The sequence below is a fragment of the Chlorocebus sabaeus genome, chromosome 2 (genome assembly GCF_047675955.1).
Source record: "Chlorocebus sabaeus isolate Y175 chromosome 2, mChlSab1.0.hap1, whole genome shotgun sequence".
NCBI classification, from domain to species: domain Eukaryota; kingdom Metazoa; phylum Chordata; class Mammalia; order Primates; family Cercopithecidae; genus Chlorocebus; species Chlorocebus sabaeus.
Window position 1 is genome coordinate 43,599,593 of NC_132905.1, and position 27,376 is coordinate 43,626,968.

General features: G+C 37.7%; 1 protein-coding gene across 1 annotated transcript; it reads right to left on the bottom strand.

Moving 5' to 3' along the window:
• Positions 1–11,345: 11,345 nt before the first annotated feature.
• LOC140710333 (putative ankyrin repeat domain-containing protein 20A5) lies at positions 11,346–25,328 on the bottom strand. The gene is made up of 2 exons (XM_073011937.1): positions 25,015–25,328; positions 11,346–11,412 (listed from the first exon to the last, which is right to left on the bottom strand). The coding sequence occupies exons 1-2, from the start codon at positions 25,206–25,208 to the stop codon at positions 11,346–11,348; spliced, it is 261 nt and encodes an 86-aa protein (XP_072868038.1). The 5' UTR covers positions 25,209–25,328.
• Between the last annotated feature and the right edge of the window lie 2,048 nt (positions 25,329–27,376).

A 27,376-nucleotide genomic window follows, 5' to 3' on the forward strand; every position in this document is an offset into this window, starting at 1 on the left:
CTGGTGAATGGAAAAATAACTGTTTGATGCATCCATACACTGGAGTATTACTCGACAATAGGAAGAAATTAAGTACTGATCCTGATCTTAGGAGGAGACAGCAAAATGCCTAGGCAGATATGGAAGGGTCCCTGGAGAATCTCCAACCAGCCCCATAAGTGTTTACACCAGATGCTATGTGCAGAGAAGGGGACTCGGACTTGTCTTGCCTGGACATGCCAGCAGTGGACCAGAGGCCCACATACACTGGTGGGATGGGGTGGAGCCACCAGGAATTCGTGCCTTATGCAGGAGAGGAGACTGGTCACGACAGCTGTTCCCGGCATTCAATTCTGAGGTGGAAATCTGTTGACAGGACCCCTCTCTTTACTGAGAGATATCCTTTTCACATAATAAGGTCTGTCCTCCTCACCCTTCAATGTGTCTGCGTGCTTAATTTTTCCTAGTCATGAAAGAAGAATCCAGATTTAGCTGAACTAAGGAGAAAAACCCCACATCAATACCTGCTACAACACAGATGCAGCATGAAAAGTTATGCTAAGTGAAATAAGCCAGTCGCAGTAGATCACTTGTTTTATATTTCAGAGTCTTATAGGCAAATCTATACAAAGAAGGTTGGTGGTTCCCTAAGGCTTAGGGAGGAAGGGAAAACTAGTGAGGATGGCTAAATGATGTGGGGTTTGCTTTTAGGGTGATGAAAATGTTCTAAAATTGATTGTAATGATGACTGCATAACTCTCTGAAAATACTAAAGTCAGTGACTTGTGTATTTTAAATGAGTGAATTGCACTGTGTGTTCATTATTTCTCAATAAACCCGTTACCCACCACCCCCCTCCACCACACATCAATTGGGTACTAGTGATCTGGAGACAGGTACTGCTTGGTTTCAGATCACTGGCCAGAGTTCAAGACATAAGAGAAACAACAGTGTGTCCTTTTTATAGAAACAAGATTTATATTTTGAAAACTATCCTTTTCACTAGTATGAAGTCTGTAAAATTAAATGAAAAATCTTTCTTTCACTCTTTAAAGCACTGAGAGATTTACATTGAGGAATAAGACCTTGTTTTCTTTGGCCCCAATTTCTATCTAAAGGGTCTGGGAATCACACACTTCAAACTATAAAATCTCATCAGATGGGTATTTTTAACACTTATAATGTGGCTTACTTTCTACCCTGATTCTGGTACAGCATCACAGAGAGAAGAAGCTAAAGGAAATCAAAATATTTAACCCCAAATATTTTTTTTGACATATTTTGAAATGGCTGCTGCAGGGACAAGAGATTGAAATGGCCCTCATTAATGTAACCCAGTCTCTCCTCTTCTAGGTATTCCAAGATCTGGCGAAGATTAACTAACAGCCTGATGCATTTAAAGTATTAAAATATATAATTACCCTCTATTTTCTCAACATATTTTGGCAGAATTTGGGTTTTTCCATTATTAATATTTTCCCAAATTACATGATTTTTAAGCCCAAAACTGATTTAAAATTATTGTATATTGGAATATAAATCATTCTATTATAAAGATATAACCATTTTTATATTCATTGCTGCACTATTCTCAATAGCAAAGACATTGAATCAACCCAGATGTCCCTCACTAATAAATGGGATAAAGAAAAAGTGGTATATACACACCATGGAGTCATAAAAATGAATGAGATCAAACACTTTGCAGGGACGTGGATGAACTCGAAGCTGTTATCATCAGGAAACTAAAATAGGGACAAAAAACCAAAAACTACATTTTCTCACTTATAAGTGGGAGCTGAACAGTGAGAACACATGGAATTGGGGAGGGGAACAACAAACACTGGGGCCTGTTGGAGTCAGGAGGCAGAGCATCAACATCAATAGCTAATTCCTGTGGGGCTTAACATCCAGGTGATGGATTGATAGGTGCAGCAAACCATCATGGCACACGCTTACCTATGTAACAAACCTGCACGTCTCACACATGTAATCAAATCCTTAAGATAAAATAATTGTTTTAAAAAAATTACCTTATGCTTTAGCTTCTTAATCAGAATATCCATTTTCAGTTGGTCTGTTTTTAAGTCTCCATGACAACCGAAGTCTTCATTTCCAAACGCACTTAACAAATTTATTGACATTTCCAGGAGTTTCTTATACCTGTAGAAGTGCACAGAATTAGTAAATAAAGTATTTTTAAGAGTAAATATTTAATAATTGTTTAAGCAGATATTGTGCTATGGCATATCAGAGAAACAAATCTATAAACTATGATCCTCTCAGTTTCAACTGAGCATACTTTGGAAGCATTCTATATGAAATTATAATCTTAGATAAATAATACAAAGAACAATGTTATGGCAAATATGGCAGATAAAGTGACTTTATAACCATACAGTTTTTGTTGTTGTTGTTGCTTTTTGAGATGGAATTTCACTCTTTTTGTCCAGGCTGAAATGCAATGGTGTGATTTCTGCTCCCTGCAACCTCTGCTTCCTGGACTCAAGTGATTCTCCTGCTTCCACCTCCCAGGTAGCTGGGATTACAAGTGTGTACCACCACTCTGGGCTCATTTTTTATTTTTAGTAGAAAAGGTGTTTCACCATGTTTGTCGAACTGGTCTTGAACTCCTGACCTCAAATGATCCACCCACCTTGGCCTCCCAAAGTGCTGGGATTACAAGTGTGAGCCACCACACCTGGTCTAACCATACACTTTTTGTAAATAAACTATTCATATCCATGTTGGTATACTAAGATAAAATAACCTATTACTAAATATAATCCATAATCCAGAGATGAGTAACCAAGATATAAAAGTAAAACACATATGTTTGAAAAAGACACAAAAATACATTTTGGTACCCATTGTCCACAGTCTATAAGAATAAAAAAAAGTACACACAAAAAGCATCAAGGACATTATTCAATGTAGAAAAAGAGAAGTAAGAAAACATCTTTAATATCTGAGTTAAGGAGAAAATGGAAACAGGCAGTTTTAGAAAAAAGGAAAGGGGCAGAGAGTTGTGTGATGATTTAAAGACTTTGAAGAAGAGATCTAAAGGTCTTTGCTGACATAATGTCAACAAAATGAAAGAGATACAAAGCCACATAGAGAAAGGAAATGATAGAAAAATGTAGATTAGAATCAGAAAACCAACTTAAGGGCTCAGGAAATAAATAGAAAAGGAGCTGTGTTCAGGGCTTCAAAAACACATTCCATTAAAAAATAAAAAATCTGTGACCAAAACATGAATGCTCATTTTACTTTTAAGTTTTACAAATATTTTTATATATATGAAATTTATTTCTGTAAAATAGAAGTTCAATAACATATATACTTCATGTATACAATGGAGTTATCTGTGTAAAATGAGTAAATTTCCGTGTTTTATATGTAAAAGAAAAAGAAAGAAGTGGAAACAAAATAGTAGCTACATATTAAGATAAATTTTGATGTTAAAGAATGACACAAATAGGTCTTCTTTAAAGAATTTGAATGCAGCAGAGGATACTACAAAAGGAAGAAAAGATGACCACAGACAGCAAAAATACCTTCAGAAATAAAAATTCAAACTAGATAATGAAAAGTGCACTTGACACTAAATGTCCAAGGCTTTGTCATTGTTTTCAAAATCATTAAAGAATAAGTGGCCAGGCACGGTGGCTCATGCCACTTTGGAAGGCCGAGATGGGCAGATCATGAGACCAGGAGTTTGAGAACAGCCTGACCAGCTTGGCAAAACCCCGTCTCTACTAAAAATGTAAAAATTAGCCGGGCATAGTGGCACATGCCTGTAATCCCAACTACTCAGGAGGCTGAGATAGGAGAATTGCTTGGAGGCATAGGTTGCAGTGAGCCGAGATGGTGCCATTGCACTCTAGCCTGCGAGACAGAGCCAGACTCTGTCTCAAAAAAAAAAAAAAAAAGTAAATAAACAGAAAATAAGTATAAAATTTTGGCATTTTAAAAAACGTTCAGATTATGTTGCTTCCCTTTTATATATATTTTTCATATAAATTTTTTCATCCCAACATTGCCCCAGCAGCTCAACTGATTCCCGCCCCAATGACACACATACCTATAAAGTTGAGTTGTGAGTTTCTGAAATACATTTTTAAATAGAATTTGTTTAATTATGAAAATGCGGACATAAAATAAATTTGTGTCTCAATTTTAGTCAAGTAAAATTAGAGTTAAATCAATTAATGAATGATTAACCTGTTCTACAATATGAAAACCATACCCAGTTGCCTCTTCTTCTAATTCATGATTTTCCTTTCTTATTTGATTCACATTATACTCCAGTGATGATACTAACACAAAAAGTTTCCTTAACTATGAAGTTCCTGTGTCCAAAATCTAGTTGCTGTCTGGGTTTTGATCACTGATTGCAATATTTATCAACAATTCCCAGCTTCCCAGGTTTTTGAGAAGTCTTACTATTGATGGTCGAAGTAGCAGAAATATAATATAAACTATCTGAAAATAAAGTTTTTATTTATTACAATGTAAATAGTAATGCAAATTGTAATAAAGTATAAAATTTATTTCCTTACTGAAGCAGTACTGTATTGTCCTCTACCCCTACAAACACACTACTTCTTTATGGTCTAATGTATTTTACAAGTCCTGTAATTGCTGTTAGACAAGTTTACTTAACTAAAATCTCTCACTTTGTTCTAAGCTTTTGGTATTTACGACAATTTCCTTTGAGTCACTCAATGATGTCTACTATACATTTTGTTTTCCATGAGAAATTTGTTTATTAATAATGAAGATTCTTCAGAGATAAGAAAATATTTGAATAACTACCTTTGTGCATAAACACATTAAGGGTATTTAACCCTTAATTTAACGTTAATTAATTTAACCCTTATTAAATTAATTTATAAATTAATTTAACATAAATTAATTTAAAAATTAATTTAACATAAATTAATTTAACCCTTAATTTAACATGTATTTAACATGACATTACTGTGTGTTTCTGTGTACTAGAGACAAAAACTTCAAAAAATATTTTAATGAATATACATTAAATTAAAAGTTACTTTCATTAAACTGAGATGATCTTCCTTCAATGCATGAACACTTTCAGAATTCATATGTGAAGCCTTAAATATAGACCAAAGATTTATATGAGATATAATAGCCTTTAAAAATCTTCTTTGTAGCCGGCACAATGACTCCCACCTGTAATCCCAGCACATTGGAAAGCTGAGTTGGGCAGATCACCTGAGGTCAGGAGTTGGAGAGCACCCTGGCCAACATGGTGAAATCTTATCTCCAATAAAAATAGAAAAATTAGCAGGGTGTGGTAGCACATACATGTGGTATCAGCTTGTCGAGGGGCTGAGGAAGGAGAATTGCTTGAACTCAAGAGGAAGAGGTTGTAATGAGCCAAGACTGAGCCACTGTACTCCAGCCTGGGTGACAGAGCAAGACTCTGTCTCAAAAACGCAAACAAACAAACAAACAAAAAACCTAATTGTTCCCATATAGAAAAAGTCTAGTTCAAACTAGATCTGAAACATACACAATGCTGTGAGACAGGACAGAAATATATTTAACAAGCTATATTCCTGGTTTCTGTATAAATAAAAATGTTGAACTTAAGCTTTTAAGACAAGTCAAGGAAAAGATCAAAAAATGCAAAAGTGAAACTTGAAAGTTCATTTCACCCTCAAGGGCTCATGATCACTAGACATTCACAAACTGTATACATTGTTTGAAACATTAGTTCTGAATTTTGATCTGAGTATCCTCAGAGTTTAAATTTCATTCAAGGATGTTCAAGAGGTCAAGTAAGACAATGCCATTTGCTCTTTTCAGTTTTCTTTTCTGAGAAGAGCACAGCAAACTTCTTCAGAGAAATGAATTGTCCTAACTTCAGAGACTAAAGACTCGTGAGTCATAGTTCGAAGTGCATTTATAAAACATGGTGGTGCATGCTTGCGTTCTGAATTTTTCAGCTTTAAACTCATATAGTAAACATGAGTAGATACAAACTGATTGAACAAAAGCCTTTTTAATCTGACATCATATTTGTTTTTATCTCTTTCTTCATTTGTCAACAACAGGAGAGTCTAACTAAATGTGGTAAAGTGGTCTAAGGGAATACAGTGAAAAGTGTAAAATGAATTAAACCAGAGATAATCATATCACTGTGGATACATCTGGAAGATATAATACAACGTACACCAAAGAAAGTGACAGAAAGGTATGTAAAGTGTATAACCACTCACATACCATTTTAGGACACAAATAAAAGTTCTGCATATTATTTCTGAGCATCACAATATAGTTAAAGATTTGAAAAGGGCATTGAAATGGAAAACAACCAATTTGTGATGTTGGTGGCCTCTATGCAATCATGTTTCAAAAACCTTAACATCAAAAAGTCTCAAAATCACCATTCTAAAAGACTGTGTCTACCAGTTATAAATGAATAAATACTTTCCTCATTTTTAATAATCAAAGATGCAACAAACACACACATACACACACCTATACATACACATACACACACAGTCTGCTCATTAGAACATCTGATTGGCTTCAGATCATCAGTGTAATAACACTAACAGCAAGTCTCTAAAGTTAAAACAGAAACTGACACGTTAATCAGTTAAGATTTCCTCTAGGTAAAGATCAGAACTCCAACTGGTACATAACTCACTGGAAATATCTGAGAGTCTCGAAATTCACTGTTTTGAATCCCTGACAAGAATAAAAATTTTGTATTGAAAACTTTATGCTTTTCAAAACATTAAAGCAGAAACATCTGAGTGAAAGCTTGCATTTTTAAAATCATTTTTATGCTTCTAAATTTATTTTTATTCAAATATAGATACCAACAGTAACATTTATATCAATGTTTTCCATTCAATTTCAGACAAATAGAATTAGGAGTTAAGAATAATGGAGTACTTCCAATCATTTGATGCTCTTATTTCCAACATTAAATTTATATTGAAAACGTACCTGCTCACAATGTCTGAACATTCTTCCTCTGTACTGCTCCTTTCACAGCAGGATCTTCCATTTCAGTGTTAGGCTGAATGGGTTTTAAAAGAAAATGATTCATAAATCATATATATTTTGTACAATGTGGAGTTAGTGATTCAAAAAATATGCATAATTAATAACCTTCAAGGAATGATGTTTTTCAAGAGGCCCTAGAAAGCAAAGGGGATATGTCATCAATTATATGTAAGTATGACAGCGCCAATCAAACATTCATGCAGTGTTATTATCAAGCTGAGTTCTAATGCCTGGCTATAAAAAAAATTACTTAAGGTTTTGAGGGTTCTTCTTAACATCTTCTTTTCATTGCCTATGAAAACAACATGACAGAAATATAATGCAGAAGATACGAATATAGGATTACTCAAACGAACTACATTTCAATAGTGAGATTGTGTTTCAAACACTTTTGACTAAAACAGAAAAGCGTGAATGTCACTGTGAACACATGGGCTCATGAGTGGAAAGGAGACCATTAAACAGAGGAGCAAACCAAACCTGAGGGAATCAATGTCAAAGCTGATGGTGAATGTATGGAGTATTTTATTTTTTATTTATTTTCAAAAACTTTTTTATTATACTTTAAGTTCTAGGGTACGTGTTTGTTACATATGTATACATGTGCCATGTTGGTGTGCTGCACCCCTTAACTCATCATTTACATTAGGTATATCTCCTAATTCTATCCCTTCCTCCAGTTCCCCACAATAGGATCTGGTGTGTGATGATCCCCTTCCTGGTCCAAGTGATCTCATTGTTCAATTCCCACCTATGAGTGAGAACATGTGGTGCTTGGTTTTCTGTTCTTGTGATAGTTTGCCGAGAATGATGGTTTCCAGCTGCATCTATGTCCCTAAAAAGGACACGAACTCATCCTTTTTTATAACTGCTTAGTATTCCATGGTGTATATGTGCCACATTTTCTTAATCCAGTCTGTCACTGATGGACATTTGGGTTGATTCCAAGTCTTTGCTATTTTGAATAGTGCCGCAATAAACATACGTGTGTATGGGTCTTTATAGTAGCATGACTTATAATCCTTTGGGTATGTCCCTAGTAATGGGATGGCTGGGTCAAATGGTATTTCTAGTTCCAGATCCTTGAGAAATCACCACACTATTTTCCACAATGGTTGAACTAGTTCACAGTACCACCAACAGTGCAAAAGTGTTCCTATTTCCCCACATCCTCTCCAGCACCTTTTGTTTCCTGATTTTTTAATGATCGCCATTCTAACTGGTGTGAGATGGTATCTCATTGTGGTTTTGATTTGCATTTATTTGATGGCAAGTGATGATGAGCATATTTTCATGTGTCTGTTGGCTGTATGAATGTCTTCTTTTGAGAAGTTTCTGTTCATATCCTTTGCCCAGTTTTTGATGGGGTTGTTTGTTTTTTTCTTGTAAATTTGATTGAGTTCTTTGTAGGTTCTGGATATTAGCCCTTTGTCAGATGAGTAGATTGCAAAAATTTTCTCCCATTCTGTAGGTTGCCTGTTCACTCTGATGGTAGTTTCTTTTGCTGTGCAGAAGCTCTTTAGTTTAATTAGATTCCATTTGTCAATTTTGGCTTTTGTTGCCATTGCTTTCGGTGTTTTAGACATGAAGTCCCTGCCCATGCTTATGTCCTGAATGATATTACCTAGGTTTTTCTTCTAGGGATTTTATGGTTTTAGACCTAACATTTAAGTCTCTAATCCGTCTTGAATTAATTTTTTGTATAAGGAGTAAGGAAAGGATCCAGTTTCAGCTTTCTACATATGACTACCCAATTTTCCCAACACCATTCATTAAATAGGAATTCTTTCCCCATTTCTGGTTTTTGTCAGGTTTGTCAAAGATCAAATGGCTGTAGATGTGTGGTATTATTTCTGAGGGCTCTGTTCTGTTCCATTGGTCTTTATCTCTGTTATGGTACCAGTACCATGCTGTTTTGGTTACTGTAGCCTTGTAGTATAGTTTGAAGTCAGGTAGCGTGATGCCTCCAGCTTTGTTCTTTTGGCTTAGGATTGTCTTGGCAATGTAGGGTCTTTTTTGTTTCCATATGAACTTTAAAGCAGTTTTTTCCAATTCTGTGAAGAAAGTCATTGGTAGCTTAATGGGGATGCCATTGAATCTATAAATTACCTTGGACAGTATGGCCATTTTCACAATATTGATTCTTCCTATCCATTAGCATGGTATATTCTTCCATTTATTTGTGTCCTCTTTGATTTCACAGATTATTTTAACTCAACACATCAGAGGCATTGCTGCCAGCACACCACAAATAAATTTCCCTTGTCCTGTTGCTGAGGAAATACACAGTTGAGATGAGAGTTCAGATGAACGTGCAATTCACCTCTCATCGAAGAAAGTGTTCTAAATTGATCAGCTAGGATACACACATATGAAATGACAGAAAATCAAAATACTCATTTTTCCCATGACCACATGGGCTACTGCAGCACCTACGTTTCTCTTATTCCCTCGTTAGGCCTTGAATTAGAGCTCCTTGGTCCACTCATGCAAGGCAGTCCAGAAAACACATCAAATAAACCGTGTAGAATAAGATTCCAATATCAAAATATTTATCACAAAAGGAAACATTGAATTACCACAGACTTGCTGGATATGAATACACTTTTGTATTTCAAAATCAGTACAGTATACTTTGAAAATGACAATTTTGGTATTCACAGAATGGATTTTATAATATGACTGCTTCTAAAATTAGCTAAGTTTGGTATATCATCTTACCCTGTAAAGGACTTTTATAAAACACCTATCATATCAAAGAGCTAACTGTCTCAAAAAAAATTAGCCAAATCATCTATATGCAATTTAATCACGTCTTATTCACTCATGTCAATGAGACTTCTCTCTCTGAGGCCTGACATTTATGAAGTGAAATGAGCTGCCCTGGTTTATCCCAATTCTAGCACTCCCTCCTGCCTCCAGCACTCAACACAGCAATAACCTCTTTTGTGAGGCTGGGCATATGCTGAAGCCACTGGAAGTGAGTTGTCTCAAGTTTACTTTGCCTTAACTCCCAGGACTGCAGCGAATGTCTTTCCTTCCTCCCTCTTTGTCCTTTCACAATCGCTCTTCCTTTGAAAAAGTAATATTTATGTCTGTCATCCTGATGTTTCCCTTCCTACCTGTTTTTTATAGATAACTGTGACCACTTTTTTCATCTGTATTCAGCAGTAGTATACACCTGTAATCTTTATTTTCTCATCTCATACTCTCTCCCTGTGGCTAGAATCCTGCTCAGAAATAAAAGGAAATTAATGCTTGCCCTTGATTCTGTTTTTCTTCACATTGTTGTCCAATGGTTCTTTTTCCACATTTCTCTAAAGGAAGACTATTCCCTTGCTATTCAGAGCTATGTCCAAGGACCAACACCAAAATAACCTGAGTACTCATGAGAAATGCAGAATCAACCAGAGTGTGCATTTTCCAGAAGCTCTTCAACTAATTCATGAAAATTTGAATGCCCTGTTCTACCCTGATGTGCTTTCATATTTGTTTACCCTAGTTGCCCTTTTTGGCCTAGCCTCAATTTCTTCCCTATTATGTCCCTGAATTAATTACTACTTTATAAGCCATAGTGTTCCTAATGAACTTTTCATCAGGCAATACCTTCCCTAATTAATTTCTTCTCCATATATCACCCAACACTATTCTTTTCAATTATGTTAATTTGACCTACATGATACTATCCCATGAGGTTACCACATTTTCTATGAAACTTAATTCTAGCCATACATGGCTAACCATTTTTGGTGATGTTTATCTATGGTAGATAAAACGCAAGTCTGTGTGGTAAAGTACCTCAATCCTTAACACCTCCCCAGTAGTGAGGATGACAGTAAGAGTAGGAAAATGTTACTCTAATTCTCTGACACATGGTGGTCCTGGAAGCTCAATTTATCTTCTTTCCTATTTCTAACACCCTGTTCTTCCTTCTTCTACAAAACAATTTCACTTTACTACCCTCCATTACATGCACCAACATATTTTTAAAAAATTTATTCCATGTACACTCCACCCTCCTCATTCTTTCTTTTATTCATTTCCTCTTTTCTCTTTCCTGATTTGGTTCAGGTCTTAGAGTATCTTAAAATAGAACTCATAACTCAGCTCCTTTAGTGGTACTCCCAATAGAATCAACTGCTGACCCTTGGTTAGAGACACAACTTATCACCATTTGACTTCTCCTTTACTTATTATACAGATAACAGGACATTTACTTAGCTATTAGACTATGTTAGTACCCATATTTTAAAAGAAACATTCCATCAAATGATTTTTAAATAAAATACGGTTCTCACCTTCTCCTTTTCCATTGACTATTCTGTTTTCTTTTTCATGGGAAGGTCCAGGTAAAGGCTCTGACACTTTCTTGGGGACACGCTGCTGAGGTAATATCAAGAATGAGTTTCCATTTTAAAAATTATAATGAGTTGCATCAAGAGATTCTTATGAATCTCTTTTTATGAAACTGGGTCTCACTCTGTAAAACCAGGGATGAATGCAGTGGCATGATTACGGCTCACTACAGTCTCAAAATCCTGACCTCAAGCAATCTTCCCACCTCAACTTCCTGGATAGCTGGAACTACAGGTGCATATCGTCATGCCAGGCTAATGTTTTATTGTTAATTTTGTAGAGACAAAGCCTCATTATATTGCCCAGGCTGGTCTCAAACTCCTAGGCTCAAGGAAACCTTCTACTTCTGCCTCCCAAAATGTTGAGATAACCAGTGTGCAACACCATACTCAGCCCTCATCAATTCCTTTAAATAAACTTCAATGTTGCCCAGGCATGGTGGCTCACACCTGTAATCACAGCCCTTTGCCAGACCAAGGTGGGTAGATTGCTTGAGTTCAGGAATTTGAGACCAGCCTGGGCAACATAATGAGAACACATCACTACATGGAAACATAAAAAGGAGTCAGGCCTGATGGTGTGTGCCTGTATCCCAGCTGCTCGGGAGGCTGATGTGGGAGAATCACTTGAGCTTTAGAGGTGGGGACTGTAGTGAGCCACGATCATGCCACTGTACTCCAGCCTGGGCAACAGAGCAAGACCCTGACTCCACAAAAATTTCAATTAAAATATGAGAACGAAGTGAAATACAAATAAAAAACAAGCCTAATTGCTCAATGAAATACAAACTTAAGCCAAGAAAGAAAGGAAACCACATGAAGTACAATAAAGTACATGGAGAGATAGATCTCTAACAGAGCATTTTAGTCTTTCATATCTCTAATAATACTAATTAATATTTTTGCTGCAATTAGATTTTGTAAGTACTTCTGTGATAGAGATTATTACTATAAGACATTTAATTACTTAGATATGGTCATCTACCACTACCTGAAAGAATATTATTGTGACCGAGAGAGAAATCTGGAACTTACAACTTGCCACCTAGAAAAATAATTGTTCACCAGAATTTAAAGAGTAATTTATGGCTTGAAAAGGTATATTTCATAGAACGTGAGTTGGAGCTAATAAAAAGTATAAGAAATGTGAATCTGCAATAACAATGTTATGATTCCAGTTGAATGATATTAGAAAATACATTGTAATCCTCTTTTCTACTAATGACCTATTTCTTTCTTTTTTTTTTTTTTTTTTTTTTTGAGACAGAGTCTCTCTCTGTCACCCAGGCTGGATGGCAGTGGCCGGATCTCAGCTCACTGCAAGCTCTTTCTCCTGGGTTTATGCCATTCTCCTGCCTCAGCCTCCCGAGTAGCCAGGACTACAGGCGTCCGCCACCTCGCCCGGCTAGTTTTTTTGTATTTTTTAGTAGAGATGGGGTTTCACCGTGTTAACCAGGTTGGTCTCGATCTCCTGACCTCTTGATCCACCTGTCTCGGCCTCTCAAATTGCTGCGATTACAGGCTTAAGCCACTGTGCCTGGCCTGATGACTTATTTCTAGTTTATTTCCTTTTAATGAATGGCATAGTTTCTCAATATAACACCTTAAAATTTATACATCCTTCAATATTAGAAAATAAAACGAAAGTAAGCAATATTTTAAATATTTAATCGTGAGATACTTGAAGTATATGACTTGAAACATTCCATTATGTAAAAATTCACTTGTTTATTTATTCAGATTAAACAACTATTAAGGCTGAATGTCTCATACCTGTAACTCCAGCACTTTGAGAGGCTGAGGCAGGCAGAACACTTGAGCCCAACAGTTCAAGACCAGCCTGGGCAACAAGGCAAAACCCAATCTCTACAAAAACTACAAAAATCAGCTGAGCACGGTGACACAGGTCTATGGTCCCAACTACTTGGATGGCTGAGGTGTGAGGATCACCTGAGCCCAGAAAATGGAGATGGGATTGAGCCAAGATCTCACCACTGCACTCCCGCCTCAGTTACAGAGTGAATCACCATCTCAAAAAACAACAATTAAAATACTTCTTACATGGAAGACTGTATTCTAGGTACTCCAGGATACACACAAATATGTTGACTGACCTCCAGTACCTCATGGTATGCAGGAGCTTCCAATGATTCTTTAAACAACTAAATACAAAAATTTCTGAAACTCAAAATTTTAGAATGTGATATAAGGAGTTTGAGTGGTTATTTTATTTTGTAAGATGTAGTCTTGTCCTGTTACCCTGACTGGAGTGCAATCATGCGATCTTGGCTCACTGCAACTTCTGCCTCCTGAGTTCAAGTGATTCTCCCACCTCGGCCTCCTGAGCAGCTGGGAATACAAGCATGTGCCATCATGCCCAGATAATTTATGTGTTTTTTCTTCTTTTAGAGGCAAGATTTCACCATGCTGGCCAGGCTGATATCGAACTCCTGACCTCAAGTTATGCCCCACCTCAGCCTCCCACAGTGCTGGGATTACAGTCATGAACCACTGGGCCCGAGCAAGTAAATAGTTTAGATAAACTGCAATGACAAAATTATGATGTTAAAGTCTTAACAGATTGGTAATAAGAGTCTCTGCTTTGAGAAATGTTTATTTGCAGCAAAATACACGTTATTCAATTAGATGAAGTGTTTTATAGAAACCCTTCATAGACAACTTATAAAACACACAAAAATCCCTTTACGATACAAATTTTGAAAGCATAAATTTAAATTTCTATATTTTCACAATTTATATTTTTAAGTCAGGTACAGTCTTGTTATGTTGCCCAGGTTTTTCTGAAACTCTTGGGCTCAAGCAATCTTCTTGCCTCAAACTTGAAAGTAGCAGGGACTACAGGTCTACACCACCACACTCAATGATTTTTCTACAATTTTTAATATTATTTTAGTCTCACTACAGAACCAATAATATAAGAAGAGAAACAATCTCTCCTAAAAACTGTGTGATATCAAAATTATAAGTTTTCAAGGAAAAAAAAAGCTATAGACTATGTGCTCAGCGTTTTGGCAACTAAAAGGTACTGGTGGATTCCATAATTACTGGAAATAATTTGTTCCCCTGAAGATTTATACAAGCATATATATGATAGTTACCCTCGTATGATTTAAAAGTCAAGGTGTTAGTATTTATCCAAATAAACCTTAACCAAATTTCATGTTTCCTCTATTGGAGAAAGCATTTCCTAATGTGATTTTCCTGTCACTACTTATTTTCCAGTTCGTTTTTTTCAGCTCACACCCTGTCACAGTACTTACCAATCTTTGTTAGTTACCAAAGTTAAACAAATTTTTTGAATCAACTAGCCCCATGTATGATTTTCTCTGACCAACTTTCCATTACCATCATAAAACTATGATAGGTATACCACTGCTAAGTTTTAAAAGTAAATACTATGCAAAACTAGATTCAGAGTGAGAAAATTAATTTTACAAGAGACCACTTTACCTTAGTAGCAACACTCAAGTCTTTGTCAACTGATGTAGGCAATGAACCCACACACAGTTCATGGAAAATTCTGGAAAGCAAAAATGTACAATAAAAATGAGCAAGTCGATTTGTTTACAATTTTTTTAACTGACAGTTTATATCCAGCTTCCCCCTCAAAAAAGGAAAATATAATCTGGGGAAAGGTCAGTGACCTATATATTAAATAATGATTCTTGATATAATTAAAATATGTCCTCTGCTGTAAAAGATTTTAGTTACCTACTTCTGCCTCCACCTGTCTAAATCTATAAAATATTCAATGAAAACTGACCTTGGGCTCTACAACAAAGAGTGACAGTCAATATATTGGCAGAGCCTGACAATAATTTACCCTCACAAATTATCTGTCCTGAAGCTGAACTTTAAATTCAATTAATGGATGACATAAATTTTGTTACCTAATCTGAAAGAAAACTAATGACCTAAAACAAGGTAGAGAGATCCACTGTCTCTTGTCCATGATCTATCTCTGGTTAAAAGACTAATCTGCTTTACTTCAAAATGTCAATCTTGATTCCTCAGCATGGAAAAAACTTAGGACGGTCCTATTGCTTTCATTTTCCCTAAATCAGTAGAGGGAAACCCCTGCAATTTTGAAATGTATGAAAGCTAAATGCCCAAAAGTCAAAAAACAAAGATGTATGTTCTTATTGAGAATACTTTTCCCAGAAAGATTAAGATACTAACAATTATAAAATCCCATTATTTTTACTCTATAGGTCCTTACCTTATTCAGGTCCATATAAACTAGCAAGCCCTTAAAAATTTTCATAGGCATTCAGGTACACAAGGACAGAGACTGCTGAAAAAAAGAGAGTCCTGGTAGTTGTGCCTCTATTTCCCTAACTACTATCTAAATATCTTTCTTCCTTCCTATGGGCTCTCACTTCCAGATTCCACTTCTGCAAGGCTCCACAGAAGTCTCCAACCTTCAAATCTTCTGTCTATGAATACACAGATTCCTGAAAGGATGGCCTCAAATGACCAAGTATAGGAGCCCTCTATATCCCTGCTCCTGAAAAACAAGCTAACTGGACTCTCAGTCACCTGCCCCCAGCATAGACATACTACCAACTACCCAACTGAACTCCATGACTGATTTCAAGCCAGTCATGCCCCTGACCCAGGCTACATCAACAAGGGAAGGACATCAGTGAATTGGGAAAAGAGGCAGAGGTGAGGAGACCACTTGTCCTGGGCCACAGATCTATGTAGTTCAGCAATCCCCAGCCCCTTAGTATTCCAGGGGCTCTAAGCCATGCTCTGTAAGTCAGGATGGAAGTAGATGATACCACATTTCTCTCTGCTATAGACACTACTCCCAGTGTCTCAAAATGTTTTAGCATCTTTCAGTAAAAATCTTCATTTGTCAGTCCTTGATAAGAAAAAAAAAAAGCAGCAATTTTTTTTACAGCTCCCTTGAACCTTCTATTTTAATGTGCCTTTGTAGATAATTCCCAACATCTTGTGTGTCCATCATCTTTATAATTTATCGATCGATAATTGTTTCTCTTTAAACTTGGCCTTCCCCTGCTTATTCCATTCTTACCCACTTTCATTGGGTTCACTAGTTAATTCCTCACAAATTTTAGACACCGGGTGCACGAGACTCACTCCCGTTTGTATTACTAAAACACAAGTCAATAGGATATAAAAAGGAGGAAAAGTATTGGGCTTTAAAATGAGTACAAATCTCATTTCTGCCAATTCCTATATCTAAGAAAAAAATCCTAATCTTTCTGAGACTCAAGTTCTCTATGTAAAGAATCACTTGACCAGAATGTTCAACCACACGTGACAATACTAGAAGGTATTTTAATTCATTCTAAGATTCCTTAAAATTCTGTAATTCTATGTGCTTTGGATTCTGGGAATACAAAGCCATCAGAATTTGAAAAAATAATAGAATTAAAGAAACACCAAAAAAAAAAAAAAAAAAAGCAAAGAAGAACGTTTTAAAAAATCAAGACAAGACTATAGAAAATTCATGGATAAAGAAACAAGACTACAAAAAGTATTATGGAAGTAAGCAGAAATACTAGCCTAAATGGAAAACAAAATTGGGAAATCAAATAATTTCTAAGACTTGCCTAAACTTGCTTTTGTAAAACTTACTGTCCCATGGCCAAAGCTAAGTAAGATCTGTCCTCAAGGCTTTGATGGCAAAAAGAAGATACTGGTTACCACTGAAATTGTCAAATTTATTACGACAGACTCTTGGACTAACCACATTCTAATGATAACATTAAAAGAGTGTTGAAGGTATTTAAACTCTCATTAATTTAGACATTAATTAAATTAATGAATCTAATTAATCTGATTCAGACCTATACCATGATCCAAGTGCTGCACAGATGTCTATCAATTTATGCTGAGCAGCAAGGGAAGGGACTTGGAAGGCAGGCAGGCTGACAATCAACGTGGGTCAGCCACCTTGTTAAGAATAGGATCATGAGCCTATTAATCCACTGCTCAAATCCATAGTTGTTTATTTAATAAACAGTAGGTTATAGGAACACAGATGTTGTGATGGCTTTATGAGATGATAAATGCATAGGACATAATAGGATGTCGAGCCCAGAATGCAACACTCAACAGATGTTAGTTTCTTGCATCTATATTTACTTGGTTAACATAATTTTTTAAATCTATAAAATCATATCTGACTCCAGATTCATCAGAACTTCCAAAATCTATTAAAGAAAAAGGCAAAATGCATTTTAAATTAATAATAAATGTATAGATTATTAAAAGCATAAGAATGCACAGAGATGCATGCCTGTAATCCAAACTACTCAGGAGGCTGAGGCAGGAGGATCACTTGAGGAACCCAGAACTTTGATACCAGCTTGAGAAACAAAGCAAGACTCTACCTTAATAAAAAAACTTGTGCACACCTGTGTATATGCTTTAGATCCAGTTTTTGTTGTTGTTATTGTTGTTTTTGTTTTGTTTTGTTTTGTTTTGTTTTTTATGCATAAGACTGATGCTTTGTTACAAAGAATTCCTTTGTGAGCATGCCTGGGATGTAATTAGAATTAACATTGTTTATACTTATTGGTAGGTAATTAATGCAACAAGAACTGCTACTTCCCTTTGCATATATTAAATACAAAGAATAATAAAATTATTAAACTTTGGTATCTTCAAGTGAACTGAAGTATACAAATCATCCTAGCCAAACCCTATGAGATTGAGTAAAAATTTTATTGTTAGCAGAACAGGTGTGAAGAGTCAACAGTGTCAAAGAGCATGCTTTCTGGAACAAAATATGAGGGGCAGTTAAAACAGAGTATACAGTAGTATCCCTTACCCACTATATGTGCTGAAAGACATACTTGATATGGTTTTCTCTGCTGTCACACCACAATAACAATCATCAACAAAGAAGGCTTCTGTGGCCAAATGTGTGGAGAGTTTTTCCCCACCAACAAGCAAGCAATCATGTCTGCTGATGACACAATTCAATTCTCCACTCTATCTGCAGATAACATCAGATTTAATTTAATTTAGAAATTAAACTTTATCCTAGATATGTATGTATAGGAAAAAACAGTTTATAATTTAGTACTATTCGTGGTTCCATGCATCCAATGGGGGTCTTGGAATGTATTTCCCATGGTTAAGGGGGAACTACTGCACTTATATTTTAATAAGACATCATAGCCTGTCTAGCTCTTCAGTTCAAACTGTTCAGTTTAGGAGGAAACACCCTTTCACCAGAAGCCTGCAAAACATAGGAATCAGATCAGAAACAGGAATCCTTGCAAAGACTTTCCAGCCGCTAGTGGAAAAGAGCTCCAAAGAGATCAATGTGTTACTCTGGCTACTACTCTTTGGGGAAGGTGCTGGGTGGTTTACTTAGTGGTAGCTATTTGCTCTGCCCTCCGTATAACAAGGCCCAAATTCACCTGCCATTTTACCTCCCACAGAAAAACCACTGGAAATATCACTCTTTTAAGAGCTTATCCACTATGAACCACAACTCACATTCAGAAAGAAGCTTAAGAAACACTGGGGAGGTGTGACAGGCTGCAAGGCAATACTATATGATGTGAAAAATTTATAGAAAGAAAGCTATATCAAAGCCCTTTTACTACCAGAAAGTTCCAATGCTTGCCCTTATCCTTAGTAAGGGAAATAATTCTTTTTCACCTTACATAAAGCAAAACTCTCTTGCCATCCCTCATGACAGAATCTAGTTGTAGGTGAGTCATATCAATATAATAGACTCTTGTCAAACTTATCGCGCAAAGGAAGAGGATCAGTGAGGAACCTATCTATATACCTATAGCATTCACCATCTGCTCTTATTTCTAACCGAAGGTAAGTAAGAAAGACTTTGTGATTCCAGTTTTATAAAATACAATCCCTTGAACTTGTCCCCTTTCATTGCTAGAGAGTCTATCTGAACCCATCTCACAGAACAAGAAGCCCCAGTTTGGGCTGTGTGGTACTACACAGTGTCCTTTTCCTCAATCCTTTCCATTATGTGGCAAATACCTATACAATCATGTTTTCTAAGTATGTAAAGCATACATCAACAGCATATATCATTCTTTACAATGATAAAGAAGCAAAAGAAAAACAAAAGGAAAAAGAACATCTCACAGAGTACATTCAATTATGGTGGAGCTCTTTTTATATATAACTATTCAAAAAGATATCCACTGTATTTTCCAAGTATATGACTCTTCTGAAAAAAGTAAAATTAAGAAGACAGAGTAAAGATCAATGGTTGCCAGGTGCTTCCAGGTAAAAAGTGAGAAATGAACATGCATATTTTAGAGAATTTTTAGGGTAGTGAAACTGTTCTGTCAATAACATTACAATAATAGATACATATCATTATACATTTGTCCAAATTCACAGAATGTACAGCATCAAGAGTGAAGCCTGATGTAAACTATAAATTTTAAGTGATTATAATGTGTTGATGTAGGTTCATCAGTTGTAACAAATGTACCACTCTGGTGGAAAATACTAATAATGGGGTAGGCTATGCATTTGTGGGAGGCATGGAACATATGAAAAATCTCTGTACCTTCCTCTCAATTTTGCTGTGAACCTAAAACTGCTCTAAGAAATAAAGTTTTTGATTTAACAAACATATTCACAGCTGGGCACGGTGGCTCATGCCTGTAATCTCGGCACTTTGGGAGGCAGAGGTGGGTGGATAACCTGAGGTCAGGAGTTCTAGACCAGCCTGGCCAATGTGGTGAAACATCATCTCTACTAAAAATACAAAAATTAGCCTGGCATGGTGGCAGGCTCCTGTAATTTCAGCTACTCGGGAGGCCGAGGCAGGAGAATCGCTTGAACCCAGGAGGTGGAGGTTGCAGTTAGCCAAGATCATGCCACTGCACTCCAGCCTGGGTGACAGAGTAAGACTCTGTCTCCCCAAGCAAGGATATTCACTGTCTATGCATCCCAGGATCTAGAGAACAAAAATTTAAAAAGAAAAAAGGATACCCAGGTGCAGTGACTCATGACTGTAATCCCAGCACTTTAGGAGGCCGAGGTGGGTGGATCACGTGAGGTCAGGAGTTCGAGACCAGCCTAACCAACACGGTGAAACCCCACCTCTACTAAATACAAAAAATTAGCCGGGTATGGTGGTGCATGCGTGTAGTCCCAGGTACTTGGGAGACTGAGGCAGGAAAATTGCTTCAACCCAGGAGGTGGAGGTTGCAGTGAGTCGAGATTGTGTCATTGCGCTGCAGCCTGGGCAACCAGAGCTAAACTCTGTCTCAAAAGTAAAGATAAAAAATAAAAGATATTCACTGCACCTGTTATTATGATAAATTTAAGCGAGACACAGTGACACTAAAAATTAGACATCATTGAAGTCCGAAGTAAGAGCATGTGGTCATTATTTTGCAAATTGAAGTACATATTCTATATAAAATAAATAAATTTAATTTCATGTGTAGGCAAGAAAATATTGATAAAATGATTGAATATTTTATCTTATTTCATAATTCTAAACAGGGATTTAGCACAATATGAAAACTAGATTATTCATGTAATCAAAATAAGATAATTTTTATTCTAATTTTAACTCAGAAATTATTGTGCTTATTTAATTTAACAATTTTACTGAAAGATTAATGAGTTACAAAGGACAGATTATCATTACCTAACATTGCTATGGTAACTTACATACAAATACCTGTTAGTCACCAAAAGTCAAAAAAGCAATTAGCATTACAACTTCAGATGAATCATACAACAGAAACTAGTACCAAGTTACCTTATCTTATAATATAGAGTGTTATTAAAATGAAATTTTAAAACAACACCAAAAAATAAGTTAGAGTTATAAGTGTTGTACAGAAAACATTTCATATAGCAGGCAAGAGACTGCCATCCTTAGAAAGGCCTGTATGCAAGGCTGGCCCTTGACTGGTGTTTAGGAAATTGGAATTGGGAGGGTTTTCACCATTCTCTGAGAAGACTGCCTCACTGTGTCTAACGTGTTTATAGAAACAGTGTGGTTACTCTGAATAGCTACTTTCCTTCTAGAAGTCTGGAACTTGGGTACATATGAGGGAGAGTAACTTCCATATGAAAACTTGGGTACTTAGTCTCTAATGAGACTCTGGTAGTGGTAGACATCACTGCACATATGTTGTCAAAATGTGAGCCTAGAAGAATTAGGCAGATCCTAGGAACTCCACAGGAGAGAACTCCTGGAAGCTTGTGCCTGGTTTCCTCCAGACTTGACCACATGCACCTTTTTCTTCTACCAATTTTGCTTGTCCCCTTTTTGTAATCAGGTAAAGATCTGAGTATGACTCTTTGCTGTGAGTCCTGTGAGTCCTTCTAGTGAACCGCCAAACCTGGGGGTAGTCTTGGGAAACCTTGACGCATAAGCACTGTGTAAGATTTTTATTAAGTTGATATAATACATGTAACTGTAATCAGATAATTATTTCACAAAATAACTTTCCCTAATCTGTTTTTCTTTTCTTTTTTTTTTTTTGCCTTGAAATTTGACTTGGAGATTCTTGTATTTCTTTATTTATCTAATTGAATAAAGCCATAAAAGGAATAAATGAAACAATAATGTCAGAAAATAATGTGAAATAACCAGAAATCCTATTTTAACCAAATAAAAAATAGAGGATCTAGGTGATTGGCAATATGTTCTACAATATGAATGTTTCTAGAAAAAAAAAGGTGGCAAATTTTCTGCAACTCAACTGGACTTCATTCCTTTTTATAATAATTGTGCAGGCCATGTGCAGTGGCTCATGCTTGTAAATACGAGCATTTTGGGAGGTTGAGGCAGGGGGATCACCTGAGTCCAGAAGTTCCAGACGAGTCTGGGCAATATAGTGAGAACTCATCTATTAAACAAACAAAGAAAAAAACCTTAAAAAGAAAATGAGCCAAGTGTGTGTTGGTGTATGTCTCTTTAGTCCCAGCTACCTGGGAGGCTAAGGTGAAATGTGAAAGGATTATTTAAGGCCAGGAAGCAGAAGTTGCAGTAAGCCAAGATGGCAACACTGTACTCCAGTACTGGCAACACAGGGAGACCCTGTGTCAAAAATAAATAAATAAATAAATGTGTATCAGACCAGATGTAACTGCACAAGACTGTAGTCCCAGCTACTCAGGAGGATGAGGTAGCAGGACGGCTTGAGCCCAGCAGTTCAAGGCTACAGTGAGCTATCATTGTACCACTGAGAAGACACTCTATTCTAGCCTAGGCAACATAGAGAGACCTCATCTCTTATCATAATAATTGATTCATTGCACATCATTCAAGTAAATTGTATAACTGGAGAAAAACATATGACTATTGAATCTACTATAATAGTCTACTGCTAATCATAGAATTCCCGTTCACTTGCTTCTAATCTTTTTCTTTGTTTCTTATAAAGCTAAAAACATGATTCACCCATGAAAGGCAGCTCATCAAAAAACAAGTCAAAAAGCCAAAAGAATTGCATCCAAACTGTAGGATGTGTTATCCACTGCTCCCTGTGAACAGTTGGATTTGGTCACTAAGAATCTGCAGGATTTTTAACTTTGTGTGTGTGCATATGTGCATGTGTATATGTGTATGTGTGTAAAGTATGACAGATAAAACCATTTTGCTTGTATAAGAAAATGTAATATAACTTGTGCTTCTCAAGAAGGAATTGCTTTTCTGTCTTTTGTGCTCAGTAGCTATCTTCAAAAAAAAATCTCCTACTCATATGGGTGTGTGCTGTTCAGTTTTACAGTTCTTATTGCCTTTTATTTATGGTACCAGAATGGGATTGCTGAGTTCCTATTTCTAGAGATAGTTACTTTGTTAGTGACACAAATCAATATGATATGTAATACAGTTCACCCTTCAACAGCAAGGGTTTCAATTGCAGGGATTCACTTATAATCAGATTTTCTTCTGCATCTGCAACCCAGAGACAGCAAAATTCGCCTCTCCTCTTCCTTCTCAGCCTAATTAACCTGAAGATGATGAAGACCTTTGTCAGGATCTACTTATGCTTTATGAAAAGTCACTATGTTTTCCTGATGATTTTCTTTCTAATAGTTTCATTTCTCCAGCTTACTTTATTGTATGGATACAGTATATAGTAATGCAGCACAAACAAAATAAGAGTTCGTCAGCTGTTCATGTTATCAGGAAGATTTCCAACCAATGGTGTGTTATTAGTAGCTAAGGTGAAGGAATCAAAAGTTATACTCACATTTTCAACTGCACAGGGATTAGAGTCCCTCACCTCACATTATTCATGGGTCAACTGTGATTATTTGTTTACTGAATATAAACCATTTATTATAAAAATGAAATAGAAGATCCATTTGTATAAAAAGTTCAATTTGTTGTAATGTGACTATAGAGAAAACATACAACAGACTAACTTAAAAATCTTTTTTCTTGTTTTTGTGAAAATATATGGTTTTAGTGATCATATTTAAATAAATGAATTTTCTCAGACAATAATATTTGAGATTATTAATTAGCCACAACTACCTTCTTAAATAAATCTGAATTTCAAACCAAAGAAGTTAAATTTTAAAAAATTAATTTACTTTTGTATATACATATATACACATGCAATTGATACATATTTTTAAACTGGCCTTTTTTGATTAACCAGGTCTCTTTTACAGACCTTGTGTCTTCCGTTCAGTTTTTCAATTCATACAAAACGGCATCCAGGCCATCACCAATCATTCTATGCGACAAATGCTCCTTCTAACAACCCCACAATATCGCCTCTTACCACAAGATCTCCCTTCAGCTTAATCTCTCCCATTCTAGGTTCCCATGCCGCCCCTAATCCCGCTTGAAGCAGTCCTGAGAAAAGTCGCCAAATTTCTCTCCATACTGCCCACCAAAAATTTTGGCCACCCCAGCAATTCAACACTATTTCGTTTTATTTTTCTTATCAATATAAGAAGGCAGAAATGTCAGGCCTCTGAGCCCGAGCTAAGCTATTGCATCCCTGTGACTTGCACATATATGCCTGTGACTTGCACGTCCGCATCCCTTGTGACTTGCAGGTATACCCCCAGATGGCCTGAAGTAACTGAAGAATCACAAAAGAAGTGAAAATGCCCTGCCCCACCTTAACTGATGACATTCCACCACAAAAGAAGTGAAAATGGCCAGTCCTTGCCTTAACGGATGACATTATCTTGTGCCTTGCTCATCCTGGCTCAAAAAGCTCCTCAACTGAGCACCTTGTGACTCCCACTCCTGCTCACCAGAGAAGAACCTCCCTTTGACTGGAATTTTCCTTTACCTACCCAATTCCTATAAAACGGCCCCACAGTTATCTTCCTTCGCTGACTCTCTTTTCGGATTCAGCCTGCCTGCACCCAGGTGATTAAAATGTTTTATTGCTCACACAAAGCCTGTTTGGTGGTCTCTTCACAGGGACGTGCATGGCACAGTATATGCTTAACTTTATAAATTACATCACTCAAATTCTCCGCCTGCTCCAGCTAGAGAATTGTGAGGGATGGAAAACAGCTGAGGGCCCGTTTGGCTCCGCAGCTCGTAGAGTGCATGGCACTCTCCAAGGTCCAGTCTCAGGGACTGCAGGGAAGCTGGGCCTGGGGACCCCCTCTTACCCTGGAACTGAGCCCCCGCTACCTGTGCTGCTGGTCCTGGTCTCCACTCCAGCACACCAGGCAGCGCTCCACTTCCCCGGTATCACACTTGACAGCCACCCTCTGGATCTTCTGCAGTTCAGCGTCCCAGATTCGGTACCCAGAACACGTGTAGATGTGGCCTATGGAGCTCAGGACCCTCTGGCCTCTGTGGCTCCCAAAGTCGAATGACTTCATGGTGGTGAGTTCTTCTCAGACCCCCAACCACCGGCTCTTAAGCGGGGCAGTTCCCTGTCACATTTTCACCACCTGTCACATTTTCACCACCACCAACCCCCTCCACCCCCACCAACCCAGGTCCAAATCCCCTATCCAACCCCAAATACTTGATCTAACCCCAAATCCGTGATCCAAGCTCCAATCTGCGAATGCAATTCTGTGATCTACTCCAAAATCCGCAATCCAGCCCGGTCCACCACATCCTTCAGCAGTGACACTCACAGCCTCCAACCTTTCAGACCAAGTGAGCCTAGCAAAGCCAAAGAACACGTGTCTGCACCACTCCTGGAAGTCGCTTGCAGGCTGAGCATGCCAGCAGGTGGAGCGCTGCCTAGCATGCAAGAGTAGCGATGTGGACACCATGGACAAGCAGCACAGGCAGTGGAGGCTCAACCCCGGGGTGGGAGGGAGTCCCCAGGCCCGGCTTCGGTGCCACCCCTTGGACTGGAGCTTAGAGTGCACTGTGCACTCTCCGAGCAGCGGAGCAAAAAGGGCCGTCACTCATAATTCCGTCACTCATAATTCTCTGGCTGGAGCAGGTGAAGTTGAGTGATATAACTTACAAAGTTAAGCATCTAGGGTGTTTTATTTTTAACGAACACCTTTAAAACATGGTTTATGTACATTATAGGAGGTGCCTAATGAGAAAACTCATTCCCCTATCAAAAATAGCATGAGTTATTTTCAGCAGGCGAAAAGTTCTCAGAGAAAACTGTCCGTTTTACATCCGTATCCACCTGTGTAGGTAGGTTCTCTACTTGGAAGTGGAAGGTGGGTTCTGTGTTCTTGAATGGGAAGGCACATTTTTCTCAAAATGTGAGTTCTTCCTGTGTTTATCAATTTTACATAGACCGAATGAAATTATCAAGGTTTTAACATTTTTCTGTGACACCTGCTGTCTTTCACTATTGTGATGGCATTTAAAAAATCTCATAATGGAGTGAAAAAACACTTGCTCCTCTAGATAGCAACATGTGCTATTAATGCCTACAATTAATCATTTACTGACAGTTGAAAAGACAAATGCATGGAGCAGAGTAGGAAACCCAGAAACCCAGAAACTCTGAAATTATATAAGGCTAGAAGTAAGGATTGATGAAGTAGGAAAGGAATTATTAACGAAAAAATGCCTGATATTTGAAGAAAATTAATGAAATTTTATGTCACTAACATGAGTTCCTGATGGAATACAGGTTGAAATTTTTACATATGCAAGTGAGTAAGGTACCAGAGGAAACACAAATGCTTATTTTGCAGGTACATTTTATGTTGACAAAGGTCTTCTTAAGAATGACCTCGGGGGGGTGGAGCAAGATGGCCGAATAGGAACAGCTCCAGTCTCCAACCCCCTGCGCGAGCGACACAGAAGACCGGTGATTTCTGCATTTTCAATTGAAGTACTGGGTTCATCTCACTAGGGAGTGCCGGACAATTGGTGCTGGTCAGCTGCTGCAGCCCGACCAGCGAGAGCTGAAGCAGCGCGAGGCATCGCCTCACCTGGAAAGTGCAAGGGGGAAGGGAATCCCTTTTCCTAGCCAGGGGAACTGAGACACACAACACCTGGAAAATCGGGTAACTCCCACCCCAATACTGCGCTTTAAGCAAACAGGCACACCAGGAGATCATATTCCACACCTGGCCGGAAGGGTCCCACACCCACGGAGCCTCCCTCATTGCTAGCACAGCAGTCTGTGATCTACCGGCAAGGCAGCAGCGGGGCTGGGGGAGGGGCGCCCGCCATTGCTGAGGCTTAAGTAGGTAAACAAAGCTGCTGGGAAGCTCGAACTGGGTGGAGCTCACAGCAGCTCAAGGAAACCTGCCTGTCTCTGTAGACTCCACCTCTGGGGACAGGGCACAGTAAACAATAACAAACGCAGCAGCTCTGCAGACGCAAACGACTCTGATTGACAGCTTTGAAGAGGGCAGTGGATCTCCCAACACGGAGGTTGAGATCTGAGAAGGGACAGACTCCCTGCTCAAGTGGGTCCCTGACCCCTGAGTAGGCTAACTGGGAGACATCCCCCACTAGGGGCAGTCTGACACCCCACACCTCACAGGGTGGAGTACACCCCTGAGAGGAAGCTTCCAAAGCAAGAATCAGACAGGTACACTCGCTGTTCAGAAAT

Coding starts and splice junctions, on each gene's coding strand:
- LOC140710333 (XM_073011937.1), bottom strand. CDS start 25,208: ATGAAGTCATTCGACTTTGGGAGCCACAGAGGCCAGAGGGTCCTGAGC. Junction 11,413..25,014: donor GACCAGGACCAGCAGCACAG/GTAGCGGGGGCT, acceptor ATATTACCTCAG/CAGCGTGTCCCCAAGAAAGT.